The sequence below is a fragment of the Ziziphus jujuba genome, chromosome 2, assembly GCF_031755915.1.
Source record: "Ziziphus jujuba cultivar Dongzao chromosome 2, ASM3175591v1".
Lineage (NCBI taxonomy): Eukaryota > Viridiplantae > Streptophyta > Magnoliopsida > Rosales > Rhamnaceae > Ziziphus > Ziziphus jujuba.
In genome coordinates, this window is record NC_083380.1 from 4,216,433 (window position 1) to 4,235,369 (window position 18,937).

An 18,937-nucleotide genomic window follows, 5' to 3' on the forward strand; every position below is an offset into this window, starting at 1 on the left:
CCTGTTTGTACAAAAAAACAAAATAGAAAGTGAAAAGAAAAATCCAGTCTTTTTCACTTTTTTTTTTTTATGCTTACAAAAAATATTTATTCCTTTAATAATCTGATTCATTAATTTTCAGATGTTTGTTTTATATCAAGTCCAATCTCGGTTTACTAGATGCACAAGAAACGTTGAAGCAAAAAAATAAATGAATAAATGGCTACCAAAAATTGAAAAATGGAAAGAAAAAAAAAGGGAAAAGAAAAAGAGAAAGAAAGAGAGAGAAAAACAAACTGTCAGAAACTTCCCTTGTCTCTTATAGACCAAACTACATCCCCACGACAATGGAAGTCGGAGGGCCAAGATACACTACAACCAATCGAATTTGTAATCTCACCAATGATCTTCTGACAGAAGATCTATGCAACTGGGCCCCACAGCTCTTTTCAAAGGATAAGAAATCTCTCATCCAGATTCCAAATCATCATCCATGTGAAAAGATTGTCTGAACTGACGTGGGGTTTTGTGGAGTTGACATATGGAGGGTTTAGAGAGTAGATAAGATGTTGCAAAAGCAGAGAAACAAAACCCAGAAAAAGGAGCCGTATTTATATATCTCATGTGATTTTGCGCAAATGGAGGCATCATGGGTTTGGTGAAATTAACACGTTTCCGCTTCTAGCATGTGGATTTGAGGGGATTGAAAGCTGCTGCTCTTTGTGTTTTTATTAGATTTCAGATTTCTCATCCACCCGGTGACCGTTCTGGTAAATGACTTTGCTTGCACATTTAGCACGCAATGTGTGGTCGGTTCTATTATTTATATTTGATTGTCGGGTTAATATCATTAACTTTTTGGCTTAAATAAATTTTATTCATGTTTCAAAAAAATTTATCACCTTTTTCTTAATTTACAAAAAACTATTATTCTCTTTTTTCAGCTGTAACTTAGTTGAACTTTTTACAATCAAAGTTATGTTGTAATTAGTTTAAATCTCAGAAAACTTAGATGGAACATTTCCTTATTAGTATCTGTGACAGATACAAATAATAGTATTTTAGATTTTTTTCCACTTTTTATTTTCCTTTAACAACGTTGTAAACGTATTATCTGTTGTGGTAAATATGGTTTTCTTTTTTATATATTTTTGTCAATCATACATATATATATGGTCATATGGTGCCAAAGTCATATATATGGTTGTCGGCCGAAAAAGGAAAATCAGGTTCAGTGGGCCCAATTCAGCAAATACAAGCCCAACCTGCTAATGACTATTACGGGTTGGACTCTCCTACTCCTGGCCTCTTTTATAGAAACCCAACCCATTTGGTCGGCGTCAGCAAAGAACGAAGATGGCATTCTTGCAATCATCAATACTAAGACTTATATCCCTTCTCCTTTGCCCTCTCCTGGTTTATCATTCTTGTAATCATCGGCCAGGAAAAAATAGGAAGCTTCCCAGATGATATTTACAAAGACATGGATATAGATAGCACAATGAAGCTGGATGGTTTAGTTTTTAACCATAAACAGCATCATCCACCAAAGTACTTATTTAGTTAGTTTTCAATAGATAGCTTGCCTTCATTTTTCCAATTTGTTTCTTGTAGACGAAAATAGCATGGCCGGGCTTCTAGTTGGAGGTGCTTTTCTCTCTGTTTCCCTTCAGTTGCTGTTTGATAGGCTGGCTACTTGAGAGGTGGTTGACTTCGGGGGAAAGAAACTAAATGACAAGATGCTCAAGAAGTTGAAGATTAAGTTGCTGTCAGCTAATTCAGTGCTTACTGATGCTGAGCATAAGCAAATCAGGAACCCAGCTGTGAGGGAGTGGCTTTCTCAACTCTAAGAAGCATTCTATGATGCAGATGACTTGGTGGATGAGATCAATACCAAAGCTTTGCGATGCAAATTGGAAAGTGAATCTGGAACCTGAAGCAGCACAATTCAGGTACTCAACTTTGTGTTAACTACATTCACTGCATTTAACAAACAAGTAGAATTGACGATAGATGAGATCTTTAGAACAACAAGATGCTCTTGGCCTCAAAGAAGGTGTTCAAAATAGACCTTCAGGAAGAACACCTACAGCGTCTTTGGTAGAAGAATCTGGTGTCTATGGCAGGTATGTTGACAAAAAGGTTTTACTTAAGGTGTTGCTATCAGATGTAGTTAGTGGCAATAGGATTTCTGTGATTCCCATAATGATGGCGAAGTTAATCAGCATTCAAGGCATGGGTTTGTGTGTCTGATTATTTTGAAGTTTTTAGGATCACAAAATTAATTTGTCAGTCTGTTACTACACAAGTATATGATGTCACAGATTTGAATAAACTCCAAGCAAAATTAAAGCAAATAATAATGGGGAAGAAATTTCTTTTCGTTCTAGATGATGTATGGAATGAGAACTGTGTTGAGTGGGATGTTTTGAAAAGTCCTTTTGAATGTGGAGCACATGGGGGTAAAATAATCGTGATCACACGCAGTGAAAAAATAGCAAATATGATGGGAAACATTCCAAATCACAAGCTAAAGAGTCCGAAGACGACTATCGGTTGTTATTTGCAAAACATGCCTTTAATAATGTTGAGGTTGTTGCACATTCTGATTTGGAAGTTATTGGTAAACAAATTGTTAGAAAGTGTGGAGGTCTTCCTTTAGCTGTAAAATCTCTTGGTGGTCTTTTGCGCTTTGGACTAAATCCACAAGAATGGAAAAATGTACTAAAGGCCAACATATGGGAGTTGTCTGCGAAGGAAAATAACATAGTTCCTGCTCTATGGTTGAGCTATTATTATCTACCTTCACACCTTTAAAGATGCTTTGCTTGTTGCTCATTTTTTCCAAAAGGTTATCGATTTAAGAAGAAAAAATTAATTCTACTATGGCTATCAGAAGACCTTTTGGAGCCTCATTTAAGGAAAAGAGCAGAAGATGTTGGAGAAGAATACTTCAACGATCTGCTATTCAAGGGCATTCCTTATTGGCTATGATTCTGAATTATTATGCATGACCTTATGAGTGATTTAGCTAAATTTGTATCTGGAGGTTTTTTAGACATTTGATGATAATTACTCACACCCTGTTGCAAGAAAAGTTCGCCATTTGTCATATATGAAAGGATATATCAATAACAGTAAAATCCCTGAGGCATTAGTTGAAAACAAGTATTTGCACACATTCCTACCACTTTCAAATTGTTATTTGCGGTTATGAGCCAGAGCTGATGTTCAAACATCTTGAAGTATTGCTGAAAATGCGATATTTGAGAGTGCTTTCTCTTTCTAAATGTCCAATCGCGAAGTTGCCTGATTCGTTTGTCAACTTAAGGCATGTGAGGTACTTGAATTTGTCTTGGACTGATGTTCAGTACCTTATAGTCTATGTACACTGTACAAGTTGCAAATAGTGCTTTTAAGTTGGTGTTGGAATCCTATTAGATTGCCTGATTCAATTGGGAATTTAAAGCATCTAAGACACTTGGACCCATCTCATACTAGAATAAATGAATTACCTGAAACAGTAACTTGTCCGAATTGCATAAATTTTTATTGTCTAATTGTGAAAATCTTACTCATTTACCAACCAACATGGCGACCCTAGTCAACTCAAGGCACCTCCAATTGAGAACACTCCTTTGGAAGAGATGCCACTACATTTTTCCAAAATGAAAAATTTGAAAACATTGAGTGGATTTGTTATAGGCAAATATGGTAGAAGTAATATTAAGGAATTAAAATTCATGATTTGCACGGAGGACTTCATATTTCAAGGCTTCAAAATATTCTAAATGTTGGAGATGTTTCGGAGGCCAATTTGAAGAATAAGAAGTAACTTAGTCAACTGAGGTTGAGTTGGGAGGGTGATACAGATAATTCAGAGGAAGATACAAAGGTACAGGAAAGACTTCAACCGCACACGAATCTCAAGACACTTGAGATTATAAATTATGGAGCTACAAGCTTCCCTAATTGGGTGGGACATTATGTGTATTAAGTGAAGTAATTCTAAAAGCTGTTATTGGTTACAGCCACTTGGACAGCTACCCTTCCTCAAAAGATTTGGTACACAGGATTCACTATGGTGGAAAGAATAGGTGATAAATTTTATTTTAATGGCTCTTTCTCCATGACTAAATCATTCAAGTCTTCAAAACTTTTAAGCTTTTCAAAAATGTCAATGTGGAAGGTGTGGTTACTGATAGAAGGTGAACTTTTCTCACGTCTTGAGGTGCTTCAATTGAAGTATCGTCCAATGCTATAAATCAAGCTTGCGTACCTGATTATCTTCCATCCTTGAGACGTCTTCGCATGAAGGGAAGTTACCAACTGGTGGCTTCACTCTGCAGGTATCAATATCTTCATTCCTTGGAAATTTACTCTTGTGCAGAAGTGGAACCACTTCCTGAAGGGCCACTTCCATCAAATATAGATACCATTGAAATTGGATACTGCACAGAATTAAAGTCATTTTCAGAAGAGGGATGGCCTTCAAATTTGAAATCACTACATGTTAGCGGTTGTCAAAAGCTATTTTCGCACTACATGCAGTGGTGTCTGCTAAGGCTCACATCTTACATATTTAGCCATCAGGCACATAAAAGAAGATTTGGATTTGTTTCTAAAGGAAGGTCAACTTCCCACTAGTCTGACTACTTGATCTGTGTGATCTTTTCCTAACCTGAAATCACTAAATGGAAAGGCCTTCCAACGCCTCACCTCCCTTAAACACTTGTCAATTCAACACTGCAAAGTGCAAACAGCTACAGTGCTTCCCAGAAGAAGGGTTGCCTGCATCTTTTTCAGTCTTAAATATCTGTTTACTGTCCTTTGATAGAACAATGGCGCCAAAGAGATACAGGAGAAGATTGGCAGAAAGTTTCTCACATTCCTCGCATAGAGATCTATGATATGTTATTGCTGTTTCTCTATTTGCCATACATTTGTGTCAAATGATCTGGAATTTATTTTGTCTTTAATTCCTCTAAATTTACATTATTCATGTCTGACCAATCTGAAAAGGTTTGTTGGCAACCTTAAGTGGTATTTTTATGTTTTAAACTTATTTTTCAGCCTTACAAACTATAAGCTCCTAGTTTTTTCTAGAGGCAATTCACATTTTACTTTGTTGCTAGAGCGGATCTCTAATATTCTCAAAAAATAAATTCAGTTACCTCTAATCATATTTTGATGTTTTCATGTGTACTCAGGTTACTTCTGTGTTTCCCACTGTGGGAAAAAGACATTATTTCCAGATAAGTGATTGACTTCAAGTTTAAAATCGTAAACTAGTTCCAAATGAAGAAAGTTTCTTTGCTCATTTGCATGCACTGGGATATGCAAGCATCATCTGTCCTGCATCCTTAAGTACCAGATGCATAAATGAATTGTTGGATTCAGTTCCAGAGGGAAAGCCAATCTTCCTGCTACCAGCTGCAGTGCTTGCCACAAGAAGGGCTTTCCATGTCTCTTTCTTATTTGACTGGGTACAAATGTCCTTGCTCGGGATCCATTAATTCATATGATCAGCATCATGCAGATGTGTCCCTGCATGTCATACAAATGAACTCTCTAGTAAGAAAGGTCGTTATAGTTTAGTTTAGATTTTTCAGTTTAAAATATTGTTATCCTGTGACTTCTAATTTTGAAAGTGCAATATTTTCTGCTCCCATTGTCATTGTAGGTAACTGCCATTTTCTGATCAGAAAACCATTAAGATCTGCAAAGAGGTTCTCTTCTCTTTTGCTTAATTGTAAGCAGTTGTACTTCTTTCATTTAAAACACTGTTTGAAATGAATTCATAGGGACATTCAATACCCCAATTTGAATGCAGTCAATTTATTTTTTAGTTTTTCCTTTTTTACTTTTTTTTTTTTTTTTTTTTTGGTGGGGTCCGAACTGTCCATTTTCTATAAACGTTGTTGGTGTGTTAAGACTTTTTTCTTCAGTGCTGATGAACTTTTTGTATGATTTAGTTCCAAGTGTGATAAACTATGCTGGCAATATTGGAAGCAAAAGTTGTTCAATTGACATTTGCTGATTCAGTAATGCCAAGATGATGGCTTTCAAATTCAATTCTACAATTTCTGACCAGTTTGGCATTCAGGTAACTAGCACCTACTTTAGACACTTCAATTGCTTCAAACAGCTTATGAGATTTGAATCCTTATCCAGGAAGGTATAAAATTTAACTTCTAGCAATTCCAACATATGAATCCAGGGGTTTGTACTCACTTATTTTCACTGCTATTAAATCTGCGGCCCTGGTCTTTTGCTTTCAGAAGCTCCTGTAGCAATGGATTAATTTCAGATGTTGGTTTCCAAAATGGACTTTCTTAGTTCATTCAGTTAAGGTAAAAAAAAGTTGTAGATTTTGCCTCAAATCAAAAGATAAGTATGTATGTATGTATTCCACACATGCTTTATCTAAGATGATGGATATTTATGCTGGAATTTAACCATCTTTTGAGCATATCACAGCATGACTGCGCCATTTGTAGAAGAACTTCTGCTATTTGTGAAATTGCTTCTTTGTAGGTTGTCACAATCTTGCTTTCTCATATTACAGCCTTGGCTGCAATCACTATCCCCTTGCGGAATTTGATAGTTTGCTTGTGTCTTTGTTAAACTGGCTTGCCAGTTTTGAAACCATTTTTGTCTAACTGGTTAGTCGGAGATGTCATTTTATTGCAGACTAAAGAGAATGAAGTCTGCATCAAAAGAATGTCTTTGCAATTAGTTCATTTGTCAAAGTGGGAAAACTCAGTCTTTGCCATGCTGGCAAGCTTTCAAAGGGCAGAAGAAGAAGAATGTCTACACTGACGTGGGGAATCTCGAATTGACATGTGGCGTGGTTGCAATCCAGATTAGATATTGCAAAAGCAGAGAAACAAAGACCCAGAAAAAGAGCTGTATTTTGTAAGTCCATCTGATTACGCAAATAGAGGTGTCAAGGTTTGTTGGTTGCAATTATAAACTAACACGTTTCTGCATATGAATCATGATCAAAAGCGGTGGTCCTTTTTCTTTTTTTTTTTGTTTTTTGATGAAGGCGGTGATCTTTTGGCTACACATTTCGCTTGTTGCACGCAGAACTTGGTCGCTCCTATTAATATTGTCGATTTCTATGAGAAATAATTATATGCTTTATAAGTTGTGGTAGCCCCGTAGGTATTTATTTTTTATTTTTGGGGTTTTTTATGAATTTTTTTGTCAAAGTCTTACCTATGGTCCTGGACTTTGGAGACAATTTAATAAATTTTCACTAGATAGTAATTCTGACTCCAAATAACAAAAAATAAATGGCAAAAATTTCATACATAATAAAAATCTCCTTTCTAATATGACCTGTGATTTATTAATTAAAAAAAAAAAACATTTCTGATATTATATCTACACTAGTTAAAACAAACCATTTAATATAATACTTTAGGGTTTTTTTTTTTCATGAAAAAAAATTTGCCCAAAATCTTTGTCTAAACATCTATATAATATATAAAAGTAGAAGAGTCTTGTGTCACATGTCAGTATATTATCATTTTAAATTCCCTCCAAAATTATCAGTAAAAAAATATCTCTTGTTCTATTATTTATGATTCTAGTAAAAAAAAATGGGACAGTTATTTAAAAGTATGAAATTTTTTACTTTTATTAGTTATGTTCAAAAACATATACTTTTATTCTTAATATTAGATGATTGATTGAAAAAGTATAAATTTTTTTACCTTTTATGGTTGTACTTAACCATATATAAAATCAAATTTTGTTTTGAAATAAATTTTAAATAAACAATAAATGTATATTTAAAATATATTATATATATATATATATAAAATTTTACTATAATGAATATTATCATACACATTAAATATAGGTGATAATCAAGTTATATTTAATATTAAAATAAAATATATATAACATACCATAAGTTATATATAATTTGATACTGATTTGTATTATAATGTACAAATCAACACATTTGATAGTGAAATTATATATATATATATATATATCTATTTTTAAATCCAAATTATTGTTAATTAGATAGTAATAATAATAACAAATATGATTAAATTATACTGTAAGGATTTAACATTGAAAAATTAGTTATTTGCAAATAATAAAAAAATACGTTTGAATTTGAATTTGAATTTCATAGATGGAAAATATTACACAAATACATTTGAATTTGAATTAAATTATATAAATACATATGAATTTTAATTTTATAGATGGAAAAAATTAAATGAGTAAACATTTTTAATTTAAATTCTAAAAATAATTTACCTTATAAGGTAAAATTGTGTTTATAAGATATATAATAATAATAATAATAATAATAATAATAATAGTAAATAATTAAATCATATTATGAGTATTCAATATATGGAAATTGATTATTTGTAAGGAATCAAAAAATATATTTGAATTTGAATTCTATTGATGGAAAATATTATTTAAATTTATTTAAATTTGAATTAAATTATATAAATGTATTTGAATTTTAATTTAGATTCCATATATGAAAAAATTTAGATAGGAAAATTCCATAATTAGAAAAAATTAAATTGGTAAACATCTATATATCTACTTAATATATAAAATCAGAAGAGTCATGTAATACATGTCAGCATATTATCATTCCAAATTTTCTCCAAAATTATCAATAAAAAAATTAATTTTTTTTATTATTTATGTTTTTATCAAAATATTAATTAATACCAAATGGAACAGTTATTTAAAAATATGAAATTTTTTTACTTTATTGGTGGTATTCAAAAATGTATATTTTTATTATTATAAAATTTTTTTCTACCTTTTATGGTTGTACCCAAATATACATAAAATTAATTTTTATTTTTAAATAAATTTTAAATAAACAATAAATATATAGTTATAATATTATATATATAAATTTACTATAATAAATATTGCAATGCACAATAAATATAGGTGATAATAAAATTATATGTAATATCAAATAAAATATATATAACACACCATTAGTTATATTTAATTTAATATTGATCTATATCATAATATATAAGCTAACACATATGGTAATGAAACTGTATATATATAATATGTGTATATATATACTTCTTTTTAAATCCAAATTATTGTTAATAAGTTTATAATAGTAACAATAATAATAACAATAATAGTAAATATAATTACATTATATCATAAAGATTTAATATAAGGAAACTAATTATTTGCAAAGAATCAAAAAATATATTTAAATCTGAAATTAAATTCTATAAATGGAAAATATTATATAAATACATTTGCAAAGAATTAAAAAATATATTTGAATTTGAATTTTGAATTATATAAATAAAAAATATTATTTAAATATATTAAATTATATAAATGCATTTCAATTTGAATTTAAATTTCATATATGAAAAAAATTAGATAGAAAAATTTTATAGAAAAAAAAAATTAAAGAGGTAAATATTTTTTAAATTGAATTCCATTATTGAATAATATTATATATAAATGTTAAATTTATAGTTCTTAATAAATTTTTATAATATAGATTGAAGAAAAAAAAATTTATTAACAATAAATTTTTTAAATATAATTAATTATTATAGATTATTTGAAAAATCATTCGTTATGATTATATATGTCGTGTGCATTGTACCAAAATGTATGTTAGTTTTTAAATAAAAATAATAATAAAAAAAAGATAAAATATAATCTCTTAAAAAAAATGAAGATAAAAATAACAAATATATTGAAGATTTTTGGGCCGAGGGAGCCCATTTCAACTAATCCAACCCCAATCTTTATAGGCCTCTTAAATAGACACCCAACCCATTTATTTCTGGCCAACTTGTTGGTTTTCAGTCCAGGTTCCTCCACCAATCAATGCAATGGCTACAATACACAGATGTTAGGTTATTTGTTTGCCTTCATTTTTTTTAATGCTGCTACTATCTTAAAAACTGTTATCCTCACCAATTTGATTTTCCAGACCATATATATATATATATATATATTCTTAATAGCACAGTTTTATTAAAATATATTTGAATTTATGATCCAACTCATAATCAGTCACTTTAGGCATGTTCATTTTCCATCAACACGTCTGCATATATGTCTAGGACAATCAGATAATTTATCACAGTATAATGTAATATCACCTAAAGACTGCTCAGAATTAACAACCTTCCTCCCCTGCTTCATTTTCATATCCCTTGGACAATGATAATAAACCTGCAACCACAAAAACAAAAAATTTAGCTCCCCCCCCCTTTTGATTACCTTAAAAAAACAAGGATGGACAAATCATTAAAGCCTTTGAAGCTTTCTGAGTTTCCGGTCTTTTCCAGGTATATAGCAGATTCTGACAATGCTAGTTGAACTGAGTTGATTGAAAGCTTCTACCTTTCAAACCAAATAGTTAAAAAATAAAATTAAATTAAAAAATAAAGAAAAACAAACTTTTTCTTTAAGGTAAAGGAACTAGAAAAAATGTTTCTTGAATATAAAAATATGCCCTTTATCTAAAAGCAAAATAGAAAAGGAAAAGAAAAATCCAATTTTTTACTTTTTTTATGCTTAAAAAAAACGTCATTCCTTTAAATTATCTGATTGATTAGCTTTCAGATATTTGTCAATGTCAAAGTTCGATTTGGGTTTGCTATATGCTCAAAGAAATATCAACTCAAAAATTCATATGGCTACCAAAAATGGTAAAAAGTATAGAATGAAAGGAAAAGAAAGAGAGAGAAAAGAAACTGTCATTTATCGGTTACGATTGCACATGTTAATGTAATCTGGTACGACCCACACGTAATCTTCTAGCCAACAATCGAAGTCCGAGGGACAAAGACTTGGTAACAACCCACATGTAATCTTCTAGTCAGTGATCTTCTGAAGCGCCAAAAAGATCTCTACTTTTCTGCAACTGGGCTCCAGCTTAGAACACATAAGAAATAGCTTATCTTATCATCCAGATTCCAGATCATCATTATCCATATGTCAAAGTCGGAATAACTTTGTCTTTGGGGTCACAATAAATGGACACGTGGCAGGGTTACAGTGTAGATTCAATGTTGTAAGAGCAGAGAAACAAGACCCAAGATGAAAGCGAGGTGTATTTATATAGTTAGTACATGTGATTACGCACATGGAGGTGTCATCATGGTCCGTGGACATGGTTGCGGTGAACGTAACGTGTCTCTTCTGCATGTTATTTGAAAGGGGTGGTCTTTTAGTTTTATGCTAAATCTTTAGGTTGAGGAAGTAGTTCGTCCCTGGATTTTTCTGGTGGGTGTCTTCGGTTTCAACATTTTTTTCTTCAACCAACATTTTAATAGCAAAACACTTGGAAACTAGTAAGTTGATTTGACAGTGTCGAAATCAATTCACACACCCTTTAAATATCAAATCACTCAAAAAAATTATTCAATTCCCAATCTTCTCTTATTGAAAAATTTTCAGTCTTTTGGCTTTAAACGGAACAGTTAAAAACCCAAACCAAAAAATATGTGAGACTGGTTACCATTTGGGTAATTCCAAACTTTGTGATGTGTAAATAGTTTTACGAGGTTATACAGAAAAGGCTCGAGGTATTGAGAATCTTAATTGACAATTCGACCCATTTATTATGGGCCGAATATTTAGTTTTACGTGGGCCTTTCTCGGGTTTTCCTTCGTATTTCCATCAAGAGCTTGGTACGGAGGTCGAGGACATTGTTTTTGACGAGTTGCAGAAATAAAAAACCTTGTTTTTGAAGGATTCAAGAAGTACATGTTCCACAACCACAATCCCATTCCAAAGATAAAGAAAAAAATTCCTCCTTCTGCGTTCTTTTATTTAAAGGTTGCTTTTTTATAATCTTCATTCATTTTTTGTATCTCGTATGTTTTTTATGCATAGCATCAATTTGGTGATGTACTTCTCACCGTTAATGGTGTTTTAGGTCGCTGGCTTTTAGACTTCATAACGGGTAAGAAAAAGCTCAGCGATTGAACGCTGAAATAGCTGAAGAACCCAACTTCCATTTTTTGTTTGTGGGGTGTCTTGGAAGTTGGAACTGAAGCAGACTTCGAGCCCAGCAACTGTAATTTAATCTTTTTTCTAGAGGTTTGTATATTTCTGGAACCTTTTAAGCAGTAAATACTCGTTTCATTTTTATATAAAATTTTATATTTTTCTTTTATCTATTTTAATAAAAACAATAATATTTTTATGCTTTATTGTACTATAATCAATAATTTTATCTTTTTTTCTTAAAATAAATAATCATATATATATATATATATATCTTCCAGACGCTTCTTTCTTTGCTGTTTCTTACCGAGAGCTTTACCTTACTATTTTTCCTTCAAACATCGAATAGAAAAGACAAGGACACTATGGCTGCGGAACTTGTTGCAGGAGCTTTTCTCTCTGTTTCCCTTCGTATGTTGGTTGAAAAATTGGCTTCTCAGGAGGTTGTTGATTTCATTCGTGGAAAGAAATTAAATGAAGGGCTGCTCAATAAGTTGAAGATTATGCTGTTGTCAGCTAATGGAGTGCTCAATGATGCCGAGGAGAAGCAGATCAAGAATAGAGCTGTGAGGCAGTGGCTTAATGAACTCAAGGATGCAATCTATGATGCAGAGGATTTGGTGTATGAGATCGAAACCGAAGCTTTGCGGTGCAAGATTGAAGGTGAATCTAGAACTCAGGTACTCAGTTTCCTCTCAACTGCATACGCTGAACAGAGGATACAGGAGATCCTTGATAGATTGGTATTTATTTTGCGACAAAAAAATTTTCTTGGCCTCAAAGAAAGTGTACCGGATTTTTTACGGAGATTGCCTACAACTTTTTTGGTAGAAGAATGCAGTGTTTATGGTAGGGATGCTGACAAAAGAGTCATTGTTAACTTGTTGCTAACAGATGATAATAGTGACAATAAGTTATCTGTAATTCCTATAGTGGGCATGGGCGGGATTGGCAAGACGATGCTTGCTCAACTCATTTACAACGATGACAGGGTGAAGAAACATTTTGACATTAAAGCGTGGGTTTTTGTATCAGATGAATTCGATATTCTTAGGATAACACAAACAATTTTGGAGTCTGTCACTTCTCAAAAATGTTATTGCAAGGACCTTAATCATCTTCAAGTTAAATTGAAGGATTTATTGTTGGAGAAGAAATTTCTGTTTGTTTTAGATGATGTTTGGAATGAGGATTACATTTATTGGTGTACTTTGAAGACCTCTTTTGGATCTGGAGCATGTGGGAGTAAAATTATTGTGACAACACGTAATGAAAGAATCGCAAGGATGATGGGAACTGTTCCAAATTATTATCTACAGCTAATGACGGAAGAAGATTGCTGGTCTCTATTTGTAAGACACGCCTTTGATAGTGTAGATCCAATTGCATATCCAGACTTGGAAGAGATCGGTAGACAAATTGTCAGAAAATGTAAAGGTCTTCCTTTGGCAGTCAAATGTCTTGGTGGTCTTTTGCGTTCTGAATTAAATCCACGAGAATGGGAAAATGTACTAATGAGTGATGTATGGGAGTTGTCTGAGAAAGAATGCAACATTCTTCCAGCTTTATGGTTGAGCTATTTTTATCTACCTTCACATCTTAAAAGATGTTTTGCCTACTGCTCAATTTTTCCAAAAGGTTATCAATTTGAAAAGGAAAATTTAACTTTACTTTGGATGTCAGAAAATCTTTTGGAGCCCCATCAAAGGAAGAGCGCAGAAGAAGTTGGAGATGAGTACTTCAATTATCTGCTTTCAAGGTCATTGTTTCAACGCCATGAAACATGGGGTTTTACCATGCATGACCTTGTGAATGATTTGGCAAAGTTTGTATCTGGAGACTTTGTTTTGAGGTTGGATGACAGTTACTCACTTGATGTTGCCAAAAAAGCTCGTTATTTGTCATATATGAGAAGAAATATCCCTAATATGAAGAACTTGGACGCATTATTTGAAAATAAATATCTGCGCACGTTCCTACCATTAGGATGTTGTTCTTCATTGAATTCACAGCAAGAATTATCCTTCAGATGTCTCGAAGTATCAAAAACAATGCAATACTTAAGAGCGCTCTCTCTATCTGAATATTCTATCACCAAGTTGCCTAATTCATTTGGCAACTTAAGGCTTCTAAGATACTTGGACTTGTCTTCAACCGATGTTAGAGAGATACCTTATAGTGTCTGTACTTTATACAATTTGCAGACGTTACTATTGAAATCATGCCAAAATCTTTCTGGGTTGCCTCATTCAATTGGGAAGTTGAAGCATCTAAGGTATTTGGACTTATCTTATACGAAAATTAAAGAGATACCAGACACAGTGTGTAATTTTCACAATTTGTACACATTGTTGTTGTCTTCTTGTACAATGCTTACTCGACTACCGACGAATCTGGCTTGTCTAAGCAACTTGCGGCATATCCACATTGAGCGCACATGTTTGAAAGAGATGCCACTGCACATGTCTAGAATGAAATGTTTGCGAACTTTAAGTGATTTTGTTGTGAGCAAAGATAGTGGATGTAATATAAAAGAATTAAAAGAATTCCAGAGTTTGCATGGAAGTCTTTTTATTTCAAGGCTTCAAAATATTGTAGATGTTGAAGACATTTTGAAGGCCAATTTGAAGGATAAAAGTTGCCTTGATCAATTGAGTTTGGGTTGGGATGGTAATGCTGATGATTCACAAAAAGAAAGAGAGGTGCTCAATGGACTTCAACCTCACACAAATCTGAAGAAACTATGTATTAGAAATTATGGTGGTACAAGGTTCCCAAATTGGGTTGGACATCATTCATTTTGTGGTATGGTAGAAGTGGTGCTTAGTAATTGTAGAAATTGTTATTTGTTGCCAACCCTCGGACAACTACCCTCCCTTGAAAGGCTTGATGTTGGAGGATTTGATATGCTGGAGACAATAGGTGAAGAATTCTATTCTGATGGTGGTTCTTGTTCTGTCGCTAAACCATTCAAGTCTTTAAAATATTTAGGTTTTTCAAAAATGCCACAGTGGAAGAAGTGGTCAGTGGTTGGTGGTGATGGAGAAGATAAAGTTTTCTCATGCCTTAAGAAGCTTAATTTATTTCAATGTCCTAAGCTAGATGGGGCCTATTTCCCTCATTATCTTCCAGCATTGACAAGCCTCCGCATATCGGGATGCGACCAGCTAGTGACTTCATTCCCAAGGCTTAAATCTCCAGTGCTTCATTTATTAATGATATTCAACTGCCAAGAGTTGTGGTCATTTCCAAGAGGGGACTTGCCCTCGAATATACGTTCAATTGAAATACATGGATGCAAAAAGCTGGAATCATTTTCAGGGGAGGGATGGCCTTCGAATTTAAAATCACTTTTAATTTCTGATTGTGGAAAACTCTTTGCGCCTGACATGAAGTGGAATTTGCAAGCACTTACCTCTCTTACATCCTTACGAATCATATCCATAGAAGAATCGCTGGTTTCATTCCCTGAGGAAGGGCTCTTTCCCACCACTCTTACTCACCTTGAGCTGAACAATCTTCAAAACCTTAAATCTCTTAATGACAAGGCCTTTCAACATCTTATTTCCCTTAAAGAATTAAGAATTTCATTCTGTAATAAGCTCTGGTGCATTCCAGAAGGACTGCCTGCTTCTCTTTGTTTATTGGTTGTCTATGAATGTGATTTATTAAAACAACGATGTCAAAGAGGGATAGGGGAAGACTGGCTAAAGATTGCTCACATTCCTTGCATACAGATAGATCAAGAATCCTTATGATGAGTATTGCAGTTCTCTAAAATATTTCTGGCACTTCTCCTCCAGCCTTTCAGGTAATGCTTTTTATTTTTCATTTTCCAAAGTCATTCTAAAAATGCAATGTTCTTTCTCCATTCTGCTTTTCATTTTGAAGCATATACACCGTATATCTCTTTGTGATTACAAGATAGGTTGATTATACCATCTTCAAGTGCATTCACCCTCCGCATTCTTCGTCTTTGGATATTTGCTTGTTATTATTAATAGGCCCTGCTTCATCGATGAAAGCTTCATATACTTTTTAGTTTGATGTTACATCAGTATACCAGGACAAAACATTGGCTAAATGGATTTAATTTGCATGAGAGGGCTTGGGGAAAATCGAGTTTTCTAAGGTGGGTTTTGCTTTTTTGGATTTAATTTGCATGAGAGGCCTTCAGTAAAATCAAGGTGTCAAAGGAGGACTTGGGTTCGGCAGTACCTCATCATCATCTGACTCAGAGTCACTTCCCTCAGCTCTGTAATTCTGGGTTCTTTAACCTGTTTTGAAGACCTGTTAGAAATACTCCCAGTGATCAGGCAAGTGGCTGGGGCTGATGCTTCTATTCTAACAGCAATCTTGCATCCATGGAGGTCCCTTATTGAACAGGGTTTTATGGTCGGTCTGCAACACCTGGATGCCAAATGCATCCTTGGGGTGATCTCTAAGTTCCTAAGGTTAGAGATGATGGGATCAGTCCATGGATTCTCTGTTCCTTTGGATATAAGTGATTGGTGTCTGACCTATCTGGAAAGGCTTTTAGGGTAATGCTAAGTACATTTATTTGGTATCCCTAGTATTATTCAAGGCTTTTGATATCCTCAATTTGTTACATTGGTTTATGAAAAGTGATATTTCATATTGCGTTGGTTATGTGAAAGATCTAGAGTATGGTGGCATGAGTTGTCAAGAATTCGCAACAGCGGGTGGTTATAGCTTATATGACAACTACCCTGCAGTGTTGTGCCAAATGTTCTCTATCTGGGCACAGCATCTCATGAAATCATTTACTGCGTCAGACTTCATCTGCAACTCACAAAAACTTGAAAGCAGAAAGCGATTTTGTTTTTTCATTCTGCTATATGTGTGAAGCATGTACTCTTTATATCTTCAGTATAAATGTTAGTGTCTGATCCCACCTATCTGAAAAGGTGTCTGATGTCCTTGCTCATTTTTTTCCCCCTTCAAATTTCAGATTTTTTTTTCTTGATTGATGATAATATGGTGCCATCAGTCATCAAGAATACACAACAATGGGTTATACAACATCCATATCACTGCAGGATTTTGCTGTTAAGTTCTTTAGCCGGGCAATTCTGGTGAAATCATATACTGCCGGGCAACATCTAGTGAAATCGTTTACTCTGTCAGGCTTCATTTATGACTCATTGAATATTGAAAGGTAAAGGCAATTTTGTCTGGATTTCTTCTCAAGAGAAATGATTTGCATCATAATATCACTGCTTTTGTTCTCTCATATGCATGCTTCTCTTGGTTCCCTGTGCATGCTGGCTTGCTTATATGGTATTGAAGGCGAGTCTATTGAATTATGATGCAGTTGAGCTATTGATTTCAGTACCCCCTTCAATCCTCCGATTGTTTATATCCGCGAGGCAGCATAATCTTGGTGGTTCAGGGAAAGAAATTCCCCAAGCTTGAAGCTTCAACTAACTTAGGCTGGCTAACCTTGGGCTTGCTTTCCTCCTTCTTCAGAGTCAGTCGACATGCAGGGGAAGTTCTTGTTTACAATCAAAACCAGTAGTATTTCCTCTGTGTAAAACATGATTTACTTTTGCAACCAGTTCTATGTATGCATACAAGCTATAGTCTGGTCTATTTCTATTATTTAATGTTCAAGTTTAGCTTTAACTTTCAAAAACAGATCAAACACAAACTAGGACATAGGTAAGCAACAAATTTTTCAATGACAACAAAATGCATGCATTGCTGCTAACCTGTTGATCAATTAATGCATTAAAAACACCCTATAAATTGGTCAATAGGCAGGTCATTATAATTTGCGTACACAAAACTGAGACAAGAATTATCTGTTAGGTTACTGAATAGAGTCTAGCTAAAAACCAAAACTGGTGCGGCTATGAAAAATAAAATGCAACAATGGCTCCGTATTTATTTTTATTTTTTAGTGACAAATATTGGCTCTGTATTCATTCAGATATAAATATATATTTATAATTAAATGCTGCAAAGGAACAAAAGAATACATGTTTCTTCATTCCTAGTAATGACATATATGAAGACAGCATACCGATTATAACATATCTTACGTGTAAGTGGCTAATTTGGAGCTTTCCGATAGAGAATTTTTTTTTTTCCTCTTTTTTTTTTTTTTTTTTTTTTTTTGGGGGGGGGGGGGGGGGGGGGGGGAGGTGTTTAAGAACGTGGTAAGAAATTCATTAAGGCACATAGCCGGGTAAATCGGAGTACAGAATGAAGTTGAAATTTAAAACATTAACAGAGAAAAGGAAATAATGCTATGTTAAATGTTTTCCAGACTCACCGTACAAGTCTTCCTTCTGAGTCGTCACCTAACATTCAATGTTGCTTCCCACGTATAGTTAAATTGTGTTGCCAAAGACTTGAAATCCATCAAAAATAATAGAGCTGAATGCTCTGAGCTATACGTGTATACACATCATATGCATAATCCATTCCGATATTGGTTTGGATAAAAAACATTGTATAAACAGGATTTGCGTTAGCCTGCTCCATTTCGCCGCCGCCGGGGCCCCGGGGGGGGGGGGGGGGGGGGGGGGGGGGTTGGGTGGTGTGGTGTTGTTGTTTTGGTTGGGAAAGTAAAAGCAAAAAAAACAGTGTTTCCTGTGTTCAAAACATGGTTTGTTTTCACAAACAGTTCAGTCAGTATATAAACTCTGTTTAGCTTGCTCAACCTCTTTTTTACGTTGTTCTGGTCCTTTATATAGGTTTATTGGGTTGGGTGGTAAGAATTTGAAGATGTTCGTTATCTCCCATTGGAAGTAAGGTAACCATGAAAATAGTGTACATTTATTTCTATTTTAGATGTAAAAATGTCATTAATGTTTTTTCTTCTATTATTAATTCTTTCATCCCTGTCAATAAAAATAAAAATTTGTAATATATATATGTTGTGTACAAGATATATAGGAAGTTTACAACATGGTATTTCCA

The 18,937-nt window shown here is 33.5% G+C and overlaps 1 protein-coding gene and 1 long non-coding RNA gene across 18 annotated transcripts; both read left to right on the forward strand.

Moving 5' to 3' along the window:
* The first annotated feature begins 185 nt into the window (after nucleotides 1-185).
* LOC125422334 (uncharacterized) lies at nucleotides 186-7,140 on the forward strand. 7 transcript variants are annotated; one of them, XR_009635612.1, is made up of 5 exons: nucleotides 186-5,001; nucleotides 5,190-5,562; nucleotides 5,663-5,731; nucleotides 5,955-6,897; nucleotides 7,031-7,140. It is a non-coding gene; the product is annotated as an uncharacterized LOC125422334 (long non-coding RNA). The 7 variants fall into 7 exon arrangements; XR_007240892.2 differs by having other exon boundaries at nucleotides 5,955-6,085; nucleotides 6,200-7,140; XR_007240898.2 differs by having other exon boundaries at nucleotides 5,955-6,085; nucleotides 6,261-7,140.
* A 4,111-nt stretch (nucleotides 7,141-11,251) lies between these two features.
* LOC107417466 (putative disease resistance RPP13-like protein 1) lies at nucleotides 11,252-17,635 on the forward strand. Of its 11 annotated transcripts, none has more exons than XR_007240902.2 (5): nucleotides 11,253-11,818; nucleotides 11,919-12,082; nucleotides 12,339-16,530; nucleotides 16,962-17,168; nucleotides 17,325-17,635. XR_007240902.2 is itself a non-coding variant. In XM_048473555.2 (3 exons), the coding sequence occupies exon 3, from the start codon at nucleotides 12,355-12,357 to the stop codon at nucleotides 15,745-15,747; it is 3,393 nt and encodes a 1,130-aa protein (XP_048329512.2). In that variant the 5' UTR covers nucleotides 11,253-11,818; nucleotides 11,919-12,082; nucleotides 12,339-12,354; the 3' UTR covers nucleotides 15,748-17,635. The 11 variants fall into 11 exon arrangements, 1 of the variants encoding a protein (XP_048329512.2); XR_007240904.2 differs by having other exon boundaries at nucleotides 12,339-15,800; nucleotides 15,918-17,168; XR_007240907.2 differs by having other exon boundaries at nucleotides 12,339-15,800; nucleotides 15,994-17,168.
* The last annotated feature ends 1,302 nt before the right edge of the window (nucleotides 17,636-18,937 follow it).

What these genes read in the sequence shown, in the direction of transcription:
- LOC107417466 (XM_048473555.2), top strand. Translation starts at nt 12,355, where the DNA reads ATGGCTGCGGAACTTGTTGCAGGAGCTTTTCTCTCTGTTTCCCTTCGT.